Genomic DNA, 21982 nt, shown 5'->3' with positions numbered 1-21982 from the left:
CCTCTGACTGCATCTGTGTGTGGTGTGGCAACGCCTGCTATCTCCGCCAGGGCAGCCAGCTAACACTACCGGCTTGGGGTTTTCGCTCTGAAAGTCCACTCTCAAACCTCAAGGACTGACAGAGCAAGGAATGCTTTGCCCTGGATATGAAACAGGTGAGTGGGTCGCCAATTGCCCACTCACTTCCCTTTTCATCTACATTCTCATTTACTATTTCCTTGCAAATCTTGCCTTTTCCTCTTCTCTTTTTTTTTCTTGAGGATTCTATTTTCTTTCTGATTTTTATGATCTTTATGATTCTATTTTCCTTATGATTCTTTTTTCTTGCTTTTTCTCCTTATGATTCAATCAACCAACTAAAAAAGAGCTCTTTTAGTTCCATACTCACTGTACACACACACACTCACACCAAATAAATACACCATAAGATACACAGTGATGCATGCATACAAACACACACTCACACATAACATGTCCCTCACACTCTGACACATAACACATCAAGATAAAGACATAACCTAACCCTGTTCCCAATCCTAATAACTAATTTTATTATTCTTATTATAATAAATAACATAATAAATTAATAATAAATAACCCCCAAGTAAATAAGACAGAGCTGAAGCTGAGCACACCTCACTCCCGTATTGACAAACAGGGAACGTGTTTGCTGAAAGAGGCAAACCCATAGAGGGATTCTACTGAATCCATCTATGCATTTGAAAGTGGAAGAAACCAGTAATTTAAATGTTTTAATGTTACTGTCAATTATATATATATATATATATATATATATATATATATATATAAATATTATTGCACATTTTCACCATACACAATACAATTACACTGGTGTCAAACAAAAAACGCAAACCATATTAATGCGAATAAACAAAAGTATTTATGCTAATGGTTTTGACGGTGATAATTCCTAAGAACTCTCTGTCTCCTGGCAAACGGCCGCTGCTACAGCGCTCATTATTAGAGACACATTTTCTACTAACAACATGACGAACTGTTGGACGTGCTTCTAAGTCTTTGCTCCCCGTGTACCACCCTAAGTCTCCTTTACCGTATACTATACCATCGTGATTGCTCGCAGTCGTTGGAGACACTGAACGGTTAAACTGGTTAGACACCGTTGCCCTAAGCAACCTATAGATACGCAGCTGCCACGAGTGTGTCCGGCGTGCTGACGTCATTGGGCAGCGCAAGCGCGCATTTTCCTGCGCGGTGGCGTGTGACGTAATTTGCTGCGGTGGGAACTGGAGCTCAGGCGGTTAGCTTTTCCGTTCGCGTTCGGTGTGCGTTACCTCTCGGCCGTTTGTAAGGTCACGGTACGTGCCCTTGTGTTAGTGCTTTGAGGAGGAGAAATCAACTGGTCGTCCGGAAACCTTTATTCCCAGCCCATCACTCCGTTTTTCGACATGAGCGTGGAGGCGTACGGGCCGAGTTCGCAGACGCTCACCTTTCTGGACACGGAGGAGGTTGAGCTGCTCGGGGCCGACACACAAGGCTCTGAGTTTGAGTTTAATGACTTCACGTTGCCTAGCCAGACGCAGACCCAGGGACAATCCCAGAACCAGCTGGATGGGCAGGTAGGCCTCATGGCTTCCGGGAGGCCGGCGGGAGGGAGAGCAGCCCCGTGGCCTAGTGAGGTTTGTGTGTGCCAGCGGCGTGTGTGCTCTTGTCCGTGTGAGAGTAAACGTTTTCTGCCCAACTATTCACTTGTTGTTTCCTGTCCGGTGCCCCCGGTTACAACCCTGAATGGCTCCTGACAGGCTGCTTATCGCAGGCATGCGCTGTGTCAGTGTCATAAACCAAGTGGTGCAACTTTATGCTCGCTTGCCGGAAAACTCTTTAAGTCGGTTTCGCTTTACATTATGCCTTTGAACTCTGAGAAGGAAAGTAGATCATTTTCACTGCTTATTAAGTGAAATGACGAATAAAACATATTTTCCTTATGTTTACCTTAGCCTCTGTTTCTGGAGATTTTGTGATCTCAGGCATCATGTGCAACAGTAACAATATTTGTTAAATGATTCACCTAAGCATATTTCCTTGTGTTCAAGTTTTGATTAAACCATTCTTAGTAGCAAACACTCTTTTAGTGGTAATACAGTTGTCCTAAAATAGTGGGTTTTATACATTAACCCTTAAGGCCTATAGTTTCTATAGTTTCCAAAATATTTTGTTACTTTTGCCATATTTTAAACCCCAATTCCCCTTTTCCTCTTGTACAGCACCGTGGAATAATAGGGTACCGAAAAAACAAATATTTGATGAACCTGCACAAATGATATGTAATTTTGTTCAGGGAAGTAGGGCTTTCTTTTAAAATCACAGAAATACCTAAAAAATATAATTGGTAATAGATGAAAAAAAACCTCTATACTGAAATAGAGAAAACCCTTTTTTGCTTACATTTTCTTCTATACTGTATGTGCCCCAGATAAACAGTGACCGCATCCATGCTCCGTGTATCACGCCATATTACATATTCTTTTAATACTGTTCATTTAAGCAGTTTAGGAGTAGGTTTTTTTTATATAATGGGAGGGCTAAGAGGACTTTTAGCAACTTTATTTTCAATTTTCTTTTTTGCACTTTTGGGCAATATGTCTTGGTATCCATTTGGTTGCAATAATAACTATCAGCCAGCAGGGGAAGTCAAAGTGCCCAGCAGGGTCTAGAAAAACTGCTCAGGTTCTCCTGTACTCGAGTTAACTTCTGGTGGTTGTCAGAATGCCCCAATTGTGTACGCTTAGTTGGGTAAGAACATCATAATGTAAAGTGAAGTCCGTGGGGTTTACTAACTGAAGGGGAAGTTTTGATTGCAACTCCCTCACAGCACTATTCATTATGAGAGGACAACATTGGCAGGTTTCTCCAACGTAACCCCCAAATGCCACTCTGCCTCCAGAAAGCCCTTATACACCCCCATATGCCACTTACCCTCCCCTGACTTACCAGTGCTTCCATAGACTTGTCCCCAGTGCTTCAGATTCCTTGGTGTGTAGTGGGGTCAGCCGGTGGAGGTATGTGGGATGCGCGCAGACAACCTCCGCTGCTGCCGGCACTTCCGCTGGGGCACGAGAAGGTCTTGTGATGCCGGCGCTCCATCATAGAAGCCCCAGAGGAAGTGCCAGCAGCGGAGGTTGTCTGCGCGTATCGTGCAGACCTCCACCGGCTGCCATAGAGGAGGATCTAGGTTCCCTGCAGCGCTGCGGGGGATCTGGGTCTTAGTCTTGTAGTCAGACCTCTATTTGAGGTCTAATTAGAAGATGACCTTGAATATAAGACGATGGTTATTTTTCAGAGCGTTTGCTCTGAAGAAACCTTGTCTTATCGAGCAAATACGCTAAATGATTTACCTATGCATTATACATGGTCAGCCAAGCTTTTCCTGTGGCTCACTGGGGTGTATCTTCATAATGTATAGTGAAGTAAAGGAGTTCAAACCACAACTCTACCTCCAACCCTCTTGTCAAATATCCCTTTACCGACTTAATACTTTAATGTTTTGCAGCAGTTGGCGTATAGAGTGAAAAAACATTGTGGATATATTTTTACTGCTGTCTTTAAAGGTTAAGTAATCTGGGCTAAGGATAGAGTTCATGACTTTTTTTTTTTATATACTTTTAGAGAGTTTGTCACATGGTTTACACCAAGACTAATAAGTTTGAGAATTGCTGTTATAATCTGGCTCATCATTACTGCTGGTTTGCATTTTTTATGTTTTGTGTACGGAAATGTTGGATTTTGTTCCTCTATAGTTCTAGAACCCTTCATAATTAAGCAACTATATTCTAAGTGTGAAAGGGTCTGTAATACAGTAAAGTAACACAAACCCATTCGCTCATGTACACGCAAGCTAAAACTATATACTGACACACACTTATGCTAATGCCGTAAAACACACCCACTAACACCACGAGCACACATTCTCCAACAATACACTCACTATGCACAAATATAATATACACGCTGGCACTACAATACAGTAGGCACACGCTTGCACTATACATTTACATACACGCATACATTTATGCACAGACATTGCTGCGCCGTTATGCGTATTGTTACCCCCTTGCAGCACTCAGTTCAGTACGCCCCAGCAACCAAGCAAGGGGGCCCGGATTCCGGATGGCATCCCTTGTCTTTAGTTTAATTTCCGCTTCAAAGTTTTGGGACTTTCTGATGTGAATTAATATCTCATTGTGTCTTCTTTGCAGTCTCCTGGCAAATTTTGTCAGCTTTCAAGGTGTGCACCACATAGGATGATTCTGAGGTTCTATGGAATTTATATTATGGTTGAGATTAAAATCTAGCGTTGGTCTTAACTTGATAATTATTAAAAACCCATCTTTATGTGTACAATGAGAAAAAGTCTCAATTTTTCAGTATCAAAATGTATACACCGTTTGCTGTATAAAAACAGCTGACAATATAGATAATTTTAAATTATTTTTTTGAACACTGACATGTAAAGTTCCCATTTAATCATGTTAGATACTGTAAAAAAAAAAAAAAGTGTATTATATTGCCTTCCATTAGGTAAAACAATATGTAGATCTATTGGTCTAGTGATGAATTTTGTTGTGAGACCTAACTGCTAATTCTTGTTGAGCAAAATTGTTATACCCATGAGGGTGGACATACATGGCAGATACTTAAAATATTGTCTGCCCTCCTGTTTGGATATAATGTAACAGTAGGAAATCCTAAAGCAGCTTCTGGAATGGTAAGTTGCAATTAGGCAATACATTTCTTTCTGGAAGCACATTCCATTAGGGTCTTGTGCATGTCTGGGGGTCAGTTTACAACGGGTCTGTGTATTGATAATGACACGAACACCCAAAACTGTGTGAAAGCATCTTGACTTCTCAGTAGTCAAGTAGCGCTTGCCTGTGAGTTGGATGCAAGAGTGGAACACAAATTATATTGCCGTTTTCAGGCAGCGAACATGCATGCATGCATGCGTGTGTGTGTGTGTGTGTTAATTTTTCTGTAAAATACCCAATACTGACAAATTCTTCTTTCACTTCCAAATTATTTTACAACTAGGTTAATGGTCCTGATGGCATACTTCAAAATGGTACAGTTGATGATGGAGTGGGTAAAACCAGCCAGTTACTGGGTGAACTCAACTTTGAAGAAGATGAAGAGGATACCTATTATACAAAGGATCTCCCAGTGCATGCCTGCAGGTGAGCACTGTGTAAGCAATCGTTTTGTGGTTAATAAACTTATTTGAGGTTATTTTGCCATATTAAGGCTTGTTTTGCTCAAACACAGTTAATTATTATTATTTATATAGCGCCAACAGTTTACACAGCGCTTAATACAATACATATGTTCAAGGGTTATGACAAGACAAGAATTGACAGACTAAGACAAACCGATACAATAGGTGGCGAGAGTCCTGCTCGTTAATGAACATTATTCTGAGGTTGTTTACAAGGTTACAGTCGCAAGGCAGATCATTTCTTTACAAATGTAGCCATGCATGATTTTAACATAAGCATCATTTTTTTTTAAAAGCTATTGTGGAATCCATGACCCAGCCTGCGTAGTCTATTGTAACACCAGCAAGAAGTGGTTCTGCAATGGACGTGGAAACACTTCTGGCAGGTAGGAAACAGTTTATTTAAAACCTGTATGAAAGCCATTAATTTTTGTATGTCTGTGTTAGAATTAGGCTTGCAGATACCAAATTTAATAACTAATTACGTGGTTTATAATGCGTCTTCTTACCCTCACACTTTTAGAACTGTAGCTTGTCCAAGCTAGACACCTCGGTATCAGGTTTCACATCGTTAGGCAACAAGTAATGTATTGTAGTTCATGCTACGCACCCTGCCATATGAGGTTTGTTGTAGAAACCAATATTTTATGTTATGGTATGTCAGGGATTTTTCTCACCTCTCCCAACATCACCTCTTAGAGACTTGACACGCCGGTGCCTATCTTCTGCCATTCTGAATCCAGCACCCTATGCTTTTCTGTGGGGCTGTGATGAAGCTGGATTACGTAATGCACCTAATGTGGCCCTACTGGGTGCCCTCTTTACTGCATCTGCAGCAAAGCATAGGGTGCCAGATTCACAATGCTGGCCTTTGGCAGTTTTTTCACCCTTGTGACCGTGATCAGTAAAGAATGGCTAATTCTTGAATGGAAGCCTATGAATATATTCTTTTTAATATAGTTAATTGTAACCGTGAATGCTAAGTTATTCTTACCTCTAGCAACCTCTAATCTTGAAACAGTTTTATTTTTTATAAATTGTTCGCCAATTGTTTCGATTTGCCTGCAGCCATATTGTGAATCACCTTGTCAGAGCAAAGTGTAAGGAGGTAACCCTACACAAGGATGGGCCTCTGGGAGAAACCGTGTTGGAATGTTACAACTGTGGATGTCGGAATGTGTTTCTCCTTGGATTTATACCTGCTAAGGCTGACTCTGTAGTTGTGCTGCTTTGCAGGTATGTAACACTGATACAACTATCATAATTCAACATTTTGAAGCATATGAAAGCTTTTTTAAAACTTTTTTTTTTTCTTCAGTGCTCTGATCTGGGCAAAACTATGATCATCATGCCCAAAATTATGAATTATGTGCTAACTGTGTCTAATTGTTGAACCATCTTTTCTGTTTTTAAACTATGTAAAATGTGTGCAGATGCATACGCAGTACACCATGCTCTACTGCCTGCCAGAAAGTGGCCCCTGGTCACATCATTCAGTAAAGTAAATGAGCAGAATTTATGTGAAGCATTACTGCCTTTAATTCCAGACCTTTTAATGTGGTGTTTTCTTGTAAGGCAACCATGTGCCAGCCAGAGCAGTTTGAAGGATATCAACTGGGACAGCTCTCAGTGGCAACCTCTGATTCAGGACCGTTGCTTCCTTTCTTGGCTGGTTAAGATCCCATCTGAGCAGGAGCAATTAAGAGCTCGCCAAATTACAGCCCAGCAAATCAATAAACTGGAGGAACTATGGAAGGTAAATTAATGCATTGCTTGGAATCCTAGGTTGGTTGATTTGTGTAATTGGTGCTATCAGCAGTTTAGTAAAACACAAATATGATTTGTTAATATATGTATGTTGAGGCATTCAGCAATACAAAAAAGTGATCACAAGCACCATAGCGAGAGGCATGCTTCAACTCATGAGATGGTGGCATCCAGTAAAATGTAAGAGTTCCCAGGTTGATTACAGGTCAGTGGAGCCCAGCTTTTTGATCACTATGGGATTTGTGAAATATACAAAAATTTTTTTACAAATAGTTAAAACTTTAGTAACAATGAAAAATAATGCTTCAGCGATGTCACTGACATAAGGGGACCAATCCTGAAACTGTAAAATAACAAAACAAATAAGTTTTATTTTAAATTGGCTCTGTTTCCAGAAACCCTGGCATACAAATTATGAACGAATGAATAATATATGGTTTGATGGGGGTAAGTTTAATTGGTGGCTTCAAATAGGACATGAATGCTGGCCTTCATGGCCACATGTCAAAATTCAAAACCGAAAAATGGCCACCTCCTAAATGTGACCTTTCAGCCCCCATGAAAATGTACAGTGAATGAACAATATTACAGCTAAACACAACGTATATGTTAAAACATCCTTAAGGGGTTAAGCGGCATTGTTTTGGGAATAGCACAAAATGATTGTAATTGTAGACCATAGATTTAGCAACAAAGTGCAGTGCCAGTCAGTGGTTGCAAAAGCCATTAAGTTATTGGCATGCATAAAGAGGAGTATTTAAATCACAAGATGAAAATATAATTGTACCTCTTTATAAAGCAATGGTGAGCCCTCATATTGAATATGCAGTTCAATTCTGGGCACCAATTTTTAAGAAGGATGTTTATAGAACTGGAGAAAGTGCAGAGGCAGGCTGCAAAGTTAAAGGAATGGGGAATTTTTAGTTATGAAGAAAGACTAGGAAAACTGAACTTGTTTTGACTTTAAAAGAGACGTCTAAGAGGGGACCTGATCACATTGTACAAATATATACAAGGTCGGTATAAACAGCTGATCTTTTGGATCAACTTTAGAAGTAGGTATGTGTGAATGGTTGAACTCGATGGACTGAAGTCTTTTTTTTCAACCTACTATACTAAGGTGCCATTAACCCCTTCAGGACCGGGACATACCTGGTCATACATCACCATTAGACCGGGACATACCAGGTACGTCATCCCCAAAAACCGCCCTGCAGCGCTGCTGCTGTCTGCCCAGGAGCCTGAGATCACTCCCATGGAGTGATTCTGTAGGCTGAAACCGCGATTTAGGGAAGGGGGTGGTGTGTTGATTGGGTCCCCACACAAGTGTGGGGACCTGACACAACATCCCCCTGCTGCCTGATCGCTCCATGAGAGCGTCAGTGCAGCATTAACCCTTCAATGCTGTGGCATTTTAGGGGTTAATTCCCGTTTTGTATGGGGCTCTGCTGCTGGTGGTCTGCCTGGAAGCCCAGCCAGACCAGCAACAGCAAAAACAAGCCCCCACAAGCCCTTTTATCAGCCCTGTAGGACTGATCAGAGACTCCTCCCCGGCAATCTCCCATCTATGGGATATTGTGTCCCATACTGTGTCCCAGAGGCAGCTTCAGGGACAGGGAGACTGGGTTATTCGGTCTCCACATAAGTATGGAGACCAGCCCCCACCCCCTCCCTTGCTCAATTAACCCCCGAGTGTGCATGACCCCCATCGCAGCATTGCAGGGGTTAATATTGGTCCCCACAAGTCAATGCTGTGCTTCAATGGAGCATCAGCATTGAAAATAAAAATACAAAAAAAAATAACAGCACTGACCTGAAAGTCCAGGGTGCTTCCAGGTCAAATGCTGGGCTGATGATGATCGGATCATTATGGCAGCCCCTGGATGACCCTGCCCCTTCAAAGTGAAAAAACACAAATCAATAAAAAAAAAAACATTACCTGATCACTTGTAGGTGACATTTTAAGTCGCTGATTATTGATCGGTCTCCCTGATTGATGTCAGCGGCCTAAACCTGTCACTTACAAGTAATCTCATAAAAAAAATATTTAAACTTTTTTAAATATTGAAATGCGCATGTTCCAGTTTTGACTCCACGGTGTCTGAGAAACATGACTTATCTATGCATATGGGGTATCGCTGTACTCAGGGGGTGTTACTGAACGCAAATCAAGACCGATTTTGTTTTTTTTCACACATCTACTCAGAAAAATAATCATGGTGAAACCGCAAAGTGGATGTGAAAATGTTTTTCTTTTGGAAGGCGCTGGTGTGGAATCAGCTGCATGGGACAGGCCAATATGCCCCTAACTAGATTCCCTGAGCTGTCTAGTTTAAGGAAATATATAGTTTTAGGGGGTTAAAATGAAATGTGGGACGTCTACGTGTCTCAGATGAGACCTAACAAACTGATCTGTTAAAATTCCATGTTTGAAAACTGAAATGCGCTCGTTCCAATTTTGAACCCGCAGTGCCAAAGACATGCCCTACCCATGTATATGGGGTATTCCTGTACTCGGGGGTGTTTCTAAATACAAATCACAAGTTGTTTCAGTCATTTTATGTACCCAGGATTAAATGGGTTTATTAAAAATGAAAAAAATGAAATTTTACTGCAATGTTTAGGACAGACTGGCACTAAAATGGTTAAATAAAAAGTGTTAAAATGCCCCAAGTAAAATACTTTGGGATGTCGTCTTTCAAAAAATATATACTTGTGTTGATTAGTTTTTCTTTTTCTGGCCACTATTGGGGCACAACTCCCAGGATACCACATTTTAAAAACATCTTGTTTAGAAACGCGATGCGCGTCATTTATATTTAACCCTGTAAGTGCCAAAATGAAAATACCAGGCATATGAGGTGTTTCCAAAAACAGGACAAATACCCAAATACACTTTTGGAGGTTTTTTTGTACCATTTGCACTGGTGAAACTGAAAATATTTCCTATTTCCCCCACATTTTTAGATATTTTTCATACTTAATGATGGTTTATATATATAATTTCAATAATAAGCCCTACTTGTGCTGAAAAAAAATATATTTGTGTGGGTGCACACAAAAAACGGCTACGGTCCTTTAGCGCCACCTTAGTATTAAAATCCCGGTCCTTAAGGGGTTAATGTTCAAATACACTTTCTAATGATCCCTGCCATCTAAGTGTACTTTTTTTTTTTTAAATGTGCTTGTCTTATACTGCCAATCAAAGTGAAATCGTGTACTCAATGTAAATCATTATTTTAGGAAAATCCTTCTGCTACGTTAGAAGATCTGGAAAAGCCTGGTGTCGATGAAGAGCCCCAGCATGTTCTCCTTCGATACGAAGATGCTTATCAGTATCAAAATATATTTGGACCACTTGTGAAGCTCGAGGCTGATTATGACAAGAAGCTGAAAGAATCTCAGGTGAGGTCAGAAGTATTTGGCCAAGCAAAAAGTTTTGTGGGGTTCTATTATTATTGCAGCTTGACCTTACCAGCTTTATGTAGTACCATTTATCAGCTTGTCATGTCCTATGTCTCTTACGGAACTGTCATTTGTGTCCTTTGATGTTAAAGCCAGTTGCGCAATGTTTAAAAGGTGTTTTGCTGGTTTTTCCCAGATACCACTTTTTTTATATATACATTTTAAGAACCTGTCTTAGTGCATGCCACAAGAACTCCTCGCCATTGTTATTTATTCCGTTTAGCTAGGTGACCATCCTACCCTAGTGACTTATGATTTGTTCTGTTATTTTGCAACCTGAGGACACGAGGACCAATAGTCCTGTTTTAGGCAAACTATCATCAAATAATTACACTGATTGCAAGACATGCAATGTAATTTAAGACGAGGAGGATTCCAAAAACCACTCCAATGGTGTAATTTTATTTTTGAACAAGAATGTTAAGAGCCGTAATTTAAAATAAACGGCACATTCCTTTTTGCTTCAGGACTTGAGATGCTGTTTTCTTTAAAAAGTTAAGACATTGATAGACATTGTAGATGCAGACTAAATACTGTGTCAGCATCACATTTGCTATTGTTTACTCTTTCATTTAGACCCAAGATAACATCACAGTCCGTTGGGACTTGGGCTTGAACAAAAAAAGAATTGCATACTTCACCCTGCCAAAGACGGACTCAGGTAATTTTATTTCGACCATAACTGGCATTTATGTTCCTGATATACAATATTGCTTTTATATTCCTCTTTGGCTTCTCTCTGAGCAAGACTATGCCGCGCTGTGTACTACAAGCTGGCCTTATAGCTCTGAAGGTCCATCTTACAGTGTGTAAGTTTGGTACTAGTTTATTCACCCTGTCTGTGATAATGGCATTCTTACTACTGGTACTCAAAACTTTATGCAGCACTACCAATACAATAGTAAACCCTGCCTTTGGTAGCACAAAATCCCTTTAGCTGGTTATTGCTGGATTGAAATCATGATATACCACAATGCAGCACAGCATCTCTAATGTCTAACCTTATACCTGTCTTTCAGATATGCGCCTAATGCAGGGGGATGAGATATGCCTCAGATACAAAGGAGACATGGCACCTTTATGGAAAGGCATTGGTCATGTCATCAAAGTCCCAGATAGTATCCTTTCTGTCTTATGAAATGATGTATCTTGTTGTAATAAGCCATTTTAAACGGCCTGCCTCGACCAAAAATGTTTCAGGGGCATGTTTTAAAGTCACGTACATGTGTGTGTTTATAGCCAACCAGTGGCAGGAAAGTGCTCCAGTTGGAATGCATATGCAGCTGTCTGTACAGTGCTATAGAGAGCATATACCTTCCTTTTCCTTATTGTAAAAATCACCTTTATTGAATTATTACAAGCTGCATTTGAATCTGGCTTAGCGAAAACGCCTTAACTTAATTGTGTAGATTACGGTGATGAAATTGCTATTGAGTTGAGAAGTAGTGTTGGTGCACCGGTGGAGGTTACACACAACTTCCAGGTAGATTTCGTGTGGAAGTCAACTTCATTTGACAGGTATGTTGTAGAACTACTTCTAGTGTATGGTAATGCCAATTAAAAACTGAAATGCTTATATGCTGTTTTATGTATGGTCGTGGGCCAGTGATTAAGCAAGTGTTATGGTCAAGAGCAGATTGGTGAGAAATACTAACGTGTTTTGCTTTTTGCCCTAATTAGAATGCAGAGTGCTTTGAAGACGTTTGCAGTGGATGAAACCTCTGTATCTGGCTACATCTACCATAAGCTTCTGGGGCATGAAGTGGAAGATGTGATTATCAAATGCCAGCTTCCAAAGAGATTTACAGCGCAAGGACTTCCAGATCTCAATCATTCTCAAGTAAATGTTTTGTTTTTTAAAACAGCACTTGCTTTTATCAAGGTTATACTCCATCTCCAAGTTAAAAGATCTGGTGGCATAGGTTCTGAGCAGATGATCTAAATTATCATTTTTTTGCCTTGAACGTGGTCTTTTAATATAATGCAGGTCTACCTTTGCGAATTCATATGATCCCATTCTAACAGGACATTTGAACTTCATTTAATTACCCTTTCATTTTTTCTGTGGTAAGGTAATGTTCTTTAAAAATGTACGATTCTGAACCGTGGCCGATTTTAACCTTTTGAAATATGTTAAGTAAACTAGATTGGAGTTGTTGAATTTTTTCCCTGCCTTTTCTCCAAGCCTGAACCACTTTATTTCTTTACAGAGCTAGATTTGAACAAAGTAGTTATAACTAATTGCTTCTCATAATGATTCCAAAAGGGTTTTAAAGTGGGATATTACTTTCAGGTTTATGCAGTCAAGACTGTTCTGCAACGTCCTCTCAGTCTGATTCAGGGACCCCCTGGAACTGGTAAAACTGTCACCTCTGCTACCATAGTGTACCATCTGGCAAGACAAGGAAATGGGTAAGTACTTGGATTTGTACATGATTTAATGTGGGGTATTTCATTCTGTTATGGTGCAATGTAAGCCATTATTTTACAGTCACCACTGTCACTAATTTATCTGAAGTAGTAAATTATACTTGTATAGTTGGAAGTATATAGGAAAATAGGTACATATATATGACTGGTGAAGCTTAAATGTTTGGGCCTTCTCTTTCCTGTGATGTGAGGAATACTAAGCAAAAGCACATTCCTCCCTTGGGTTTTAATATTCCTAATATTGTGTTATGAAAATAAACCCTTATTTGTGACTGAAAAGGCATTGTGGGGAGACATAAAATTAATGAAATTGCTTTACTCTTTAATGGATTCGTTTAATAAGGAAGCTGTGTGGATGTCAGTCATTTTTTATTGAATTGTGCAATGTGGTCTCAGAACCAATTGTCCTTTTTAAATTAAAGTTTTCTTATACATCTTGTCATCCTATCATTTTTTTATATTTACATTTACAGGCTGTTTAGGCTGTAAAAATTGTAATTGGCATAATAAAATTAAATGGACAGCTTGTCTTGAACATCCCAATTTTAAAAACCCAAATTAAAGTGCCCTGAGTAAGTCACACTTACCGGACCTAGAAGGAATGGCTGTGGGTGGTGGAAGGGGAAAATGCATATGAGGGATTCTACAGAATCCTTCCCATGCACTTTAACCTTTTTAAAGTACCACACAGCTTTAATATGCGTTAAAGTGCGTATGATGGCTATAGTGTCCCTTCAATCTGCAATAATCGGTGTTGCCTGACAAATTTTATTTTATGGAAAAATATACGTAGCAAATGAGATTACATCTTTATTTTCTATAATACAAAAAGGTAGTTCAGATCGCTTAAATTAGTAAAGTTAATATTGTCCATTTCCCCCCTCCCCTACACATTAAGTAGTCATAACTTTGTGGTCAAGAGTATTAAAACTTCCATGGCCTCAACCATTTGTATACAAACTACTGTATGCTTGATGCATATTCTTGTTTTTGTTTCTCTTAGCCCTGTGTTGGTGTGTGCTCCTAGCAATATTGCAGTGGATCAATTGACTGAGAAAATCCACCAGACAGGGCTCAAAGTGGTCCGTCTGTGTGCTAAGAGCCGAGAAGCCATTGACTCCCCTGTGTCCTTCTTGGCCTTACACAACCAAATTCGCAACATGGAAAGGTTAGCACTGTTTTGTGGGTGAACATTTTTTGTTGACTTTGCAGTTTGTCCTCAGTTGAAGTTATATGTTACTGCTTAGTCTTTGTATTTATTGAACTAGTTCATATTGCATCTCATCATTATCACAAACTGTATCTGATGGTTCCCTGATGGGCTAAGACTTTTGTTATTCTTTTGAAGTATGCCTGAGCTTCAAAAGTTGCAGCAACTAAAAGATGAAACTGGAGAGTTATCGTCTGCTGATGAGAAACGCTACCGTGCTCTAAAGAGAACAGCTGAACGGGAACTACTTATGGTAGTTATTCTATTCTATTTTTTTTATAAGTGCAAATAAACCTGTCTATAAAGTGGCTTAATATGTATGCAGTGCATTCATTTTTTTCAATATACATTTTAACGTTTTATGCCTTGTCTGGTAATTTTAACCACTTTTCTTTTCTGCAGAATGCTGATGTGATTTGCTGCACATGCGTTGGGGCAGGTGATCCTAGACTTGCAAAAATGCAGTTCCGTTCAATCCTCATTGATGAGAGTACCCAAGCCACTGAGCCAGAGTGCATGGTACCAGTTGTCCTGGGAGCAAAACAAGTAGGTCGTGATCAAATTACTTGCTGAATTAACATGCTTCAGTGGCAAAATTATTGTTTGCTGAAGCACCTTGATCTGTTTTTTTTAATTGAGCCCATTTCCATATCAAGTGATTGTTTTACTGTAAGTTGTAACTGTACATTCATCAGTTTGCTTTTGTACTCTTACCCAGAGTTGATTTACCTAAATGAGAAATGATTTAATCAATGTTAAAAATCAGATGTATATTGCTTTGTACTGCTCTATGCTGAGCAAATGAAAAAAAATCAATTTGATCAGTTTTCTGTCTTAAGGCTTCTGAAGAAATGTAAAAATTTTTTAAAGATCACTTTGTGTACTATATTTTTTCCTTCTGTTTTCTCCTACAGCTTATTTTGGTGGGTGACCACTGCCAGCTTGGGCCAGTTGTGATGTGTAAGAAAGCAGCCAAGGCTGGACTCTCCCAGTCATTGTTTGAAAGGCTTGTGGTCCTGGGAATCAGGCCTATCCGCCTGCAAGTCCAGTACAGAATGCATCCAGCGCTGAGTGCGTTTCCATCTAATATATTCTATGAAGGGTCTCTTCAGAACGGTGTTACCGCAGGTAATGTCACCACAGGGCCCTGCATTCAATTTTACTTCCCGGTGTGTTTTGGGTTTTTTTTATGCTTCCTATGTACTAAATGGAGAAAACACAGAAATAAAAGCCAAGCATAACTGTATAGAACATTTGTTTTTATTTACAGTATAGAGCAAACTAGCAGCAATGCAAACATTTCGGGTGCTAGAAATACACTTTCTCAGTTTTAGCACCTGGAATGTTTCTGCAAGTCTGCTTTATGCTGTAAATAAACATTTTTACGGTTGCGCTTGGCTTTTTGTGTTTTCTCCCTGTGGATATTGCTGTGGGTTGGGAGCAGCCACAAACGTGCCCATAGCTGCACAGGACATTATACCTTGCACTACTCAAAGTACTGTAAGTACTCACATTTTTGACTTTGTGGACATAAGTCACTTAACTTATAATGTTAAATGTGTAACACTTTTTCCCACTCTTATGTAGCGGACCGTGTGAAGAAAGGCTTTGACTTCCAGTGGCCCCAGCCAGACAAACCAATGTTCTTTTATGTGACACAGGGGCAAGAAGAAATTGCTAGCTCTGGCACCTCCTACCTTAACAGGTACCAATAGATTTTTCTTCTCATTAACGATGTTTACTTAACATTTAATAGAGTGACATTAAACAGTAATACTGAAAATCACTCTTCATAGACCAGAAGACATTGAGTAATTTTATTGCTTCTGTTGTGATCCGTGGTTAATCTATCAAGTTGCCAAAACTACAGCTAATTATTCCTCAGGGAAATACTAGAGCATGATTTGACATGATTCACAAATTTCTAGATGGGGCTTCTTTATTTAACAGTGCTGGTACTTTGTTGCGCGCTTTAAAATAAAGACTTGGACAGCATTGATGTATGTGTAGCTCCCTTCTTGTTCATATAGTACTGTAGTAGACTTGTTTGTGTTTTATGTACAGTGCTTCTCATAAATGATTTTTCTTGTTCATTTAGGACAGAAGCAGCTAATGTCGAGAAGATCACTACAAAGCTGCTTAAGGCTGGTGCTAAACCTGACCAAATTGGCATAATAACTCCTTATGAAGGCCAGCGTTCCTACCTGGTTCAGTACATGCAATTTAGTGGCTCCCTACACACAAAGCTTTACCAGGTACTAAAATAAAATCCGGTTTTAAGTGCTTTGTTTACCACTTTGCGGTATTACTGTGCCTTGCAAAAGTATTCACAGCCCTAGGCATTACAACCTGGAATTGTTTTTATTTGGATTTCAAGTAATGGACATGCACAAAATAATCCAAATTGGTGAAGAAAATAACTTTAAAAAAAAAATAAATAAAAAAAAAATGGAAAAGTGGTGCGTTCATATGCGTTTGCCCCATTTGCTATGAACCCTCTAAATAAGATCTGGTGCAACCAATTACCTTCAGAAGTCACAGTTAAAATCTGCATATGTGCAATCTAAGTGTCACGAACATGTAATCTGTCAGACATATATACACATGTTCTGAAATGCCCCAGAGCCTCCAACACCTGAGCAAGCGGCACCATGAAGACCAAGGAACTCTCCAAATACATACTACAGTATACCATTAAATCCATTGAGGAATGGAAAGAATATGGCACCACAGCAAACCTACCATGCGAGGGCCGCCCAACAAAGCTCATGGACCAAGCAAGGAGGGCATTAATCAGAGAAGAAACAAATAAATCTTAAAGAAAGAAATCAGCAAACATGTTTGCTGTTCACCAAAAGGCATATGGGGGACTCCCTAAATACGTGAAAGAATGTACTCTGGTCAGATGAGACACAAATTGAGCCTTTTGGCAATCAAGGAAAAAGACTTGCCCCAAACATGGTTAACGCCTCTCATCTCCTTGAGAACACCATTCCCACAGTAAAGCATGGTGGTGGCAGCATCATGCTGTGGGCATGTTTCCTCTGCAGGGACTGGAAAACTGGATCGAAGGAACGGTGTATGGTGCTAAATGTAGGGAAATCTTTGTCTTTCAGAGATTTAAAATTGGGATGGAAGGTCACCTAAAGCAACACTTCAGTGGTTTAAGGGGAAACATTTAAATGTCTTGGAGTGGCCTAGTCAAAGCCCAGACCTCACATGTACTAAGCTTAAATAGAGAAATGTTTCCGTTACACATTCACCCCAAACTTCCCACTAGTGAATAAACTGACACTGATCAGATAGATCTGAGATTACTTTACATTTTATAAAGCTACACATTGATTAAAAGCCAAACTTTGCCCATGTGTCCTTGGCGGACCAGACTTGGATTATAAGATTTTGCGGTTTTAATCATCTCTGCCGTAACCTCTCTGGTGAAATTGTGGTTTGTGTTCTGGTTTTATTTTTTAAAACTTAATACCTGTGCAGGCTTTTGTCAGTGATTCTTGTGTAATATGTGCATTCTCATACCTCATTTTAGGAAGTGGAAATTGCCAGTGTGGATGCCTTTCAAGGTAGAGAGAAGGACTTCATAATTCTTTCCTGTGTAAGAGCAAACGAGCATCAAGGAATTGGTTTCTTAAATGATCCTCGTCGTCTCAATGTGGCGTTGACAAGAGCAAGGTAAGGATTTCTGTAAAGTCTCACTATTTGAAGTGTACACTTTGTACTAAACACTAAAAAAACCAAAAAAAAACCCCACTGGTTTTGTGCCCCTGTGTCATACACATGCCTTACGCCTTACTATTGGTTAAAAAACATACTCCCTCCAGAGTTGTTACTAGTGTCAGATTAAAAATACGTTTTCCCAAATATATTGTGCGATTTTTCATTTAAACTGTTCTAGTTTTTGCATAATATTTTCAGACACCTGAATGTTTGTCATTTTAAGGGTAAATCAAATTTTATTGTCTTTTCAAATGTTTTGGGGAGGGATACAGAAAGGGGGGGGGGGGTGACAAGGAACATTGCAGTGAAGTACATCAATCACTCCCAACACAACATTGTGCAAGAGAAGAAACAAAAGGCAATGGTAACAATAATAAGAGCAGCGACGAGAGAGAGCAACTCATGTGATAACATATGATATATAACGAACCACGGGACCAGGCATAGGTCAGTTTGTCATTTTAATGCGTGCTAGTTGTATCTTTGCCCAATCTATGGAGTCATGGACATTGTTGGCATTGCCACAAAGAATCGGCATCAGAATTACTCTGATTTAAACAGACACATAGGAAGAGAACTATCTAAGCTAATGCAAACATTTTAAGACCATTTTGGTGGTTGTGCCCCTCTACTATATTTTATACAGAGAAGACTGAATTTGACTGTTAGTCACCTTGGCTTTCTGTACTTTTTTTTTTTTTTTTTCTTTTTTTTTTTTTCTAGGTATGGAGTCATCATTGTGGGCAACCCAAAAGCGCTGTCCAAGCAGCCCCTTTGGAACCATCTGCTGAACTACTACAAGGAGCAGAAAGTCCTTGTAGAGGGACCATTGAATAACCTTCGGGAAAGCCTCATGCAATTCAGCAAGCCTCGCAAACTTGTCAACACCATTAACCCTGTAAGTGTTGTCCTATGTTTGTGATATTAAGTATGGTCAAGAGCAGTAGCAAAAATGTAAATGGATTATTTTATTTAAAAAAAGGTCATGCCAGACAGGTCAGGATCATAAAAACCATTTACTGCTCCTTGTTCGTGGGTGTTGTGATACTAACAGTTCCCACTGAAGTTTGTAATGTGAAAAACTTTGTATATATATATAGATATATTTCTTGAGATAATATCCTATCGAAAAGGGATAACATCTGCCAAGTTGAGCATTTTTGGCCAGAGCTGCCTTTAGTTAATTTTGTTTGAATTGTTTCCTACTGGGCTACACTAGGCAACTAATGAATCTGTTCACAACATTAGGATGAACTGCTGTGTTTAAGCTACCCTTAGGATGTAATAATATGTTGTAATAGTATTGCCTGAGAGAGCCAGGTATGTTTCCTGTCTGTAGGAACCAGCATCCCTGGTCATTCACTAGTACTGAAGTGTACCCAATTACCTGAACCGTTACTTAGGCAGCATGTGCCAACGCCACTGGAAACACTGCACATAAATAACTTATTGGTGGGTCTGTCCAAACCCTGATGTGATGCGCTGCGGTGGGGATGATTGTTTGAATTGGAAGAACCAGATACACTCCGTAAAATTTTTTATTCATCTTGCTTCTCTGGTGTAGATCTCTTATAAGCCAAAAAATTGAGTTTTACTGTAGTCAGGTGATACTAAATAGAAATTAAGAAGAAAGAAATCTGATGAGTGCAGCATTTTCTGGTTTGTGTGTATATATATATATATATATGTATATGTGTATATATAATCGGTAAACATTTTATTATGTAGACTTTACATAATATAAAAATTCATATACTGTAGATTTACAATAAATTATGGCTTTCATCTTTCGAGTCTGTCCTGGACTGTTCATATTCCCTTTCTCAGACCTTGAGTTCAACTTTTTTTATTTGCATTGTTTGAAAAGAGATTGAATGTCTAACTATTTTTAGGGTGCCCGTTTTATGACAACTGCCATGTACGATGCTCGTGAAGCCATCATTCCAGGGTCTGTTTATGACAGGAGCAATCAAGGTATTAAGCAGCCCAGCCGTATTCTTAATGTGTAGTCTGATGTTGAATTGAGTTTAGTTGTCAATTAGATATACTCATTGGTTTATTGTTTTGGCTAATGCTGATTTTTTTCATTGAAGGGGTACCCCCCACACTACAAATGGCATCAGTAAGCTACCTAGCAATGTATGCTAAGTATATTTTTGTTACTTGAAACGGAAGTTCTGGAAACTTTATTATTAACACCTTTTGGCTTTTCTCACAACTTGTATAAAGATATTTGATGTAATTTGTCGTTAATGTGGTAATACTTCACGCCACACAACCAGTGTCTTGTTCCAGTCTCCAAGAGTGTGTATTCTCTTGTGACTGTTAAGCATTGACCCCGATTGACAAGGTGTTATAGTCTTGTTACTGTCTAGAATATATCTCACTTTTGACATTCTAAAATTGTATGTTCTCTCTACCTCTCAGGACGACCCTCCAATATGTACTTTCAAACACATGATCAGATTGGCATGATCAGCTCTGGACCCAGTCATGTTACTGCCATGAACATTCCCATACCGTTCAATCTTGTCATGCCCCCAATGCCCCCACCAGGGTATTTTGGACAAGCCAATGGACCAGCTGCAGGTACATTGCTAATGTTGCGCATATTATACATTTGTTTTCCTTTCTGCTGTATATAATACTTAGGAAGTTAATTTCTCAGCCTAGTTTCTGTTTAACATTTCAATTAATCACTACTTATCTCTGCAAAAGTTAGTTTTACCTAATGTTCTGTACGCTGTAGTAGGTTCCATTAGAGCTTATTACAGTAAAATTTTATTTAAAACTGAGAATGTACAGAAATGTCAGTAACATTCACACATTAATAAAGGAGATGACCCTGCACGAGAGCTTACAATCTGTGTTTGTGTTTGATTACACTGGGCATTTGGCAGTCTGTAAAGCTATAAGGCATATAGGTCTGTAGGTTTAAATCTTTACAGTAGCCTAGTGTCAGCCGTTCTACAGATCAAGAGTAGCTTGACCATGTCAGTGATATATCTGGTGCAATAGCAGCTTTATTCCTATTATGCTAATCCTTTTAGAGGAACATTTGATTACTGGTGGTGGCTTTAATTTTTTTATGGGAAATATGATTCTGGTTTGTTTTTCAATGTTTTGGTTTTTTTTTTAGTTTAAATGTGTCTAATTTAGTAAATGTGGACATTAAGTGTATTTTGTTGTAAGCCATTATGTCCTTCAGTAATAGCTGCATGACAATATATATCGATTATACCAATAACAGGACGTGGCATGCCCAAAGGAAAAATGACCCGTGGACGACAGAAACAGCGTGGCATTGGACCTCAAGGCATGAGCCAAGGAAACATGCCGAATAGCCAGGCCAGCCAAGATGTTGTATCCCAACCATTTTCTCAAGGGCCTCTAACTCAGGGTTACATATCCATGAGCCAACCATCGCAGATGAGCCAGCCAGGACTTTCTCAACCGGAATTATCGCAGGTATTGATTCAGGCTGTGTTGTCTCTGACATGAACATAAATGTTGTGTGTTGCCCGTGCAGTTGCAGCATCTGCTTTAATGCTTTATAATATTTTGTTTCAGGATAGCTACCTTGGTGATGAATTTAAATCTCAGATTGATGTTGCGTTATCTCAAGACTCAACTTACCAGGGAGAGCGTGCATATCAACATGGAGGCGTGACTGGTCTGTCACAGTACTAGTGTGTAAGTTACTTGCTTTTTTTAATGTTCCAGAAATATCTAATTCTATAAATATGCTGCAACAGTGATATACACAACTATATAAGGTGTCAAAGCTCTGTCAGAGTGTAGTGTTACTACAAAGGTGTGGCCATGCGCAGATTCTATGTCCGAATTGAATCGAAGCCCCCAATTTGAAAAGCCTTCAGAGATTTGAACATTTTCACTCACGCAGCACTCTGTCAGGCCAAACAACTGGATATGGCGTCCTTTCCTGGTGCTCATGCAGTGAGTGAGGACTGCAAGCAGCAAGTCACAAGGCAGCTGTCACCTGCTGGGTGTGCCTTTCCTGAAATGTAGATAGCAGTGACTGTGTGTGGAGCTATAGAAAGACTTCAGAACATTTTTTTTTTTTTACATAATTGTCCAGATTTAAAATACTATAACTGCAGAATAATGAA

The 21982-nt window shown here is 39.4% G+C and overlaps 1 protein-coding gene across 4 annotated transcripts; it reads left to right on the top strand.

Moving 5' to 3' along the window:
* The first annotated feature begins 1427 nt into the window (after window positions 1-1427).
* On the top strand, window positions 1428-21542 carry LOC149289403 (regulator of nonsense transcripts 1). Of its 4 annotated transcripts, none has more exons than XM_089490578.1 (25): window positions 1428-1645; window positions 3138-3157; window positions 4902-4927; window positions 5068-5210; window positions 5545-5634; window positions 6317-6484; window positions 6824-7004; window positions 10259-10420; window positions 11057-11141; window positions 11500-11598; window positions 11890-11998; window positions 12161-12320; window positions 12774-12892; window positions 13914-14078; window positions 14259-14373; window positions 14523-14666; window positions 15035-15248; window positions 15708-15825; window positions 16219-16375; window positions 17665-17807; window positions 18576-18750; window positions 19745-19826; window positions 20280-20441; window positions 21103-21320; window positions 21423-21542. In XM_089490578.1, the coding sequence occupies exons 1-25, from the start codon at window positions 1428-1430 to the stop codon at window positions 21540-21542; spliced, it is 3393 nt and encodes a 1130-aa protein (XP_089346704.1). The 4 variants fall into 4 exon arrangements, with proteins under 4 accessions (XP_089346704.1, XP_089346703.1, XP_089346707.1 ...); XM_089490577.1 differs by having other exon boundaries at window positions 11057-11165; XM_089490581.1 differs by lacking the exons at window positions 3138-3157; window positions 4902-4927 and having other exon boundaries at window positions 1428-1598.
* Window positions 21543-21982: the final 440 nt, after the last annotated feature.

The sequence above is a fragment of the Sceloporus occidentalis genome, unplaced genomic scaffold, assembly GCF_023333645.1.
Source record: "Sceloporus occidentalis isolate IW3139 unplaced genomic scaffold, rSceOcc1.0.p SCAF_45, whole genome shotgun sequence".
NCBI lineage: Eukaryota > Metazoa > Chordata > Lepidosauria > Squamata > Phrynosomatidae > Sceloporus > Sceloporus occidentalis.
The sequence above is the reverse complement of the archived record's forward strand: the minus strand, read 5'-3'. Positions and strand labels throughout refer to the sequence as shown.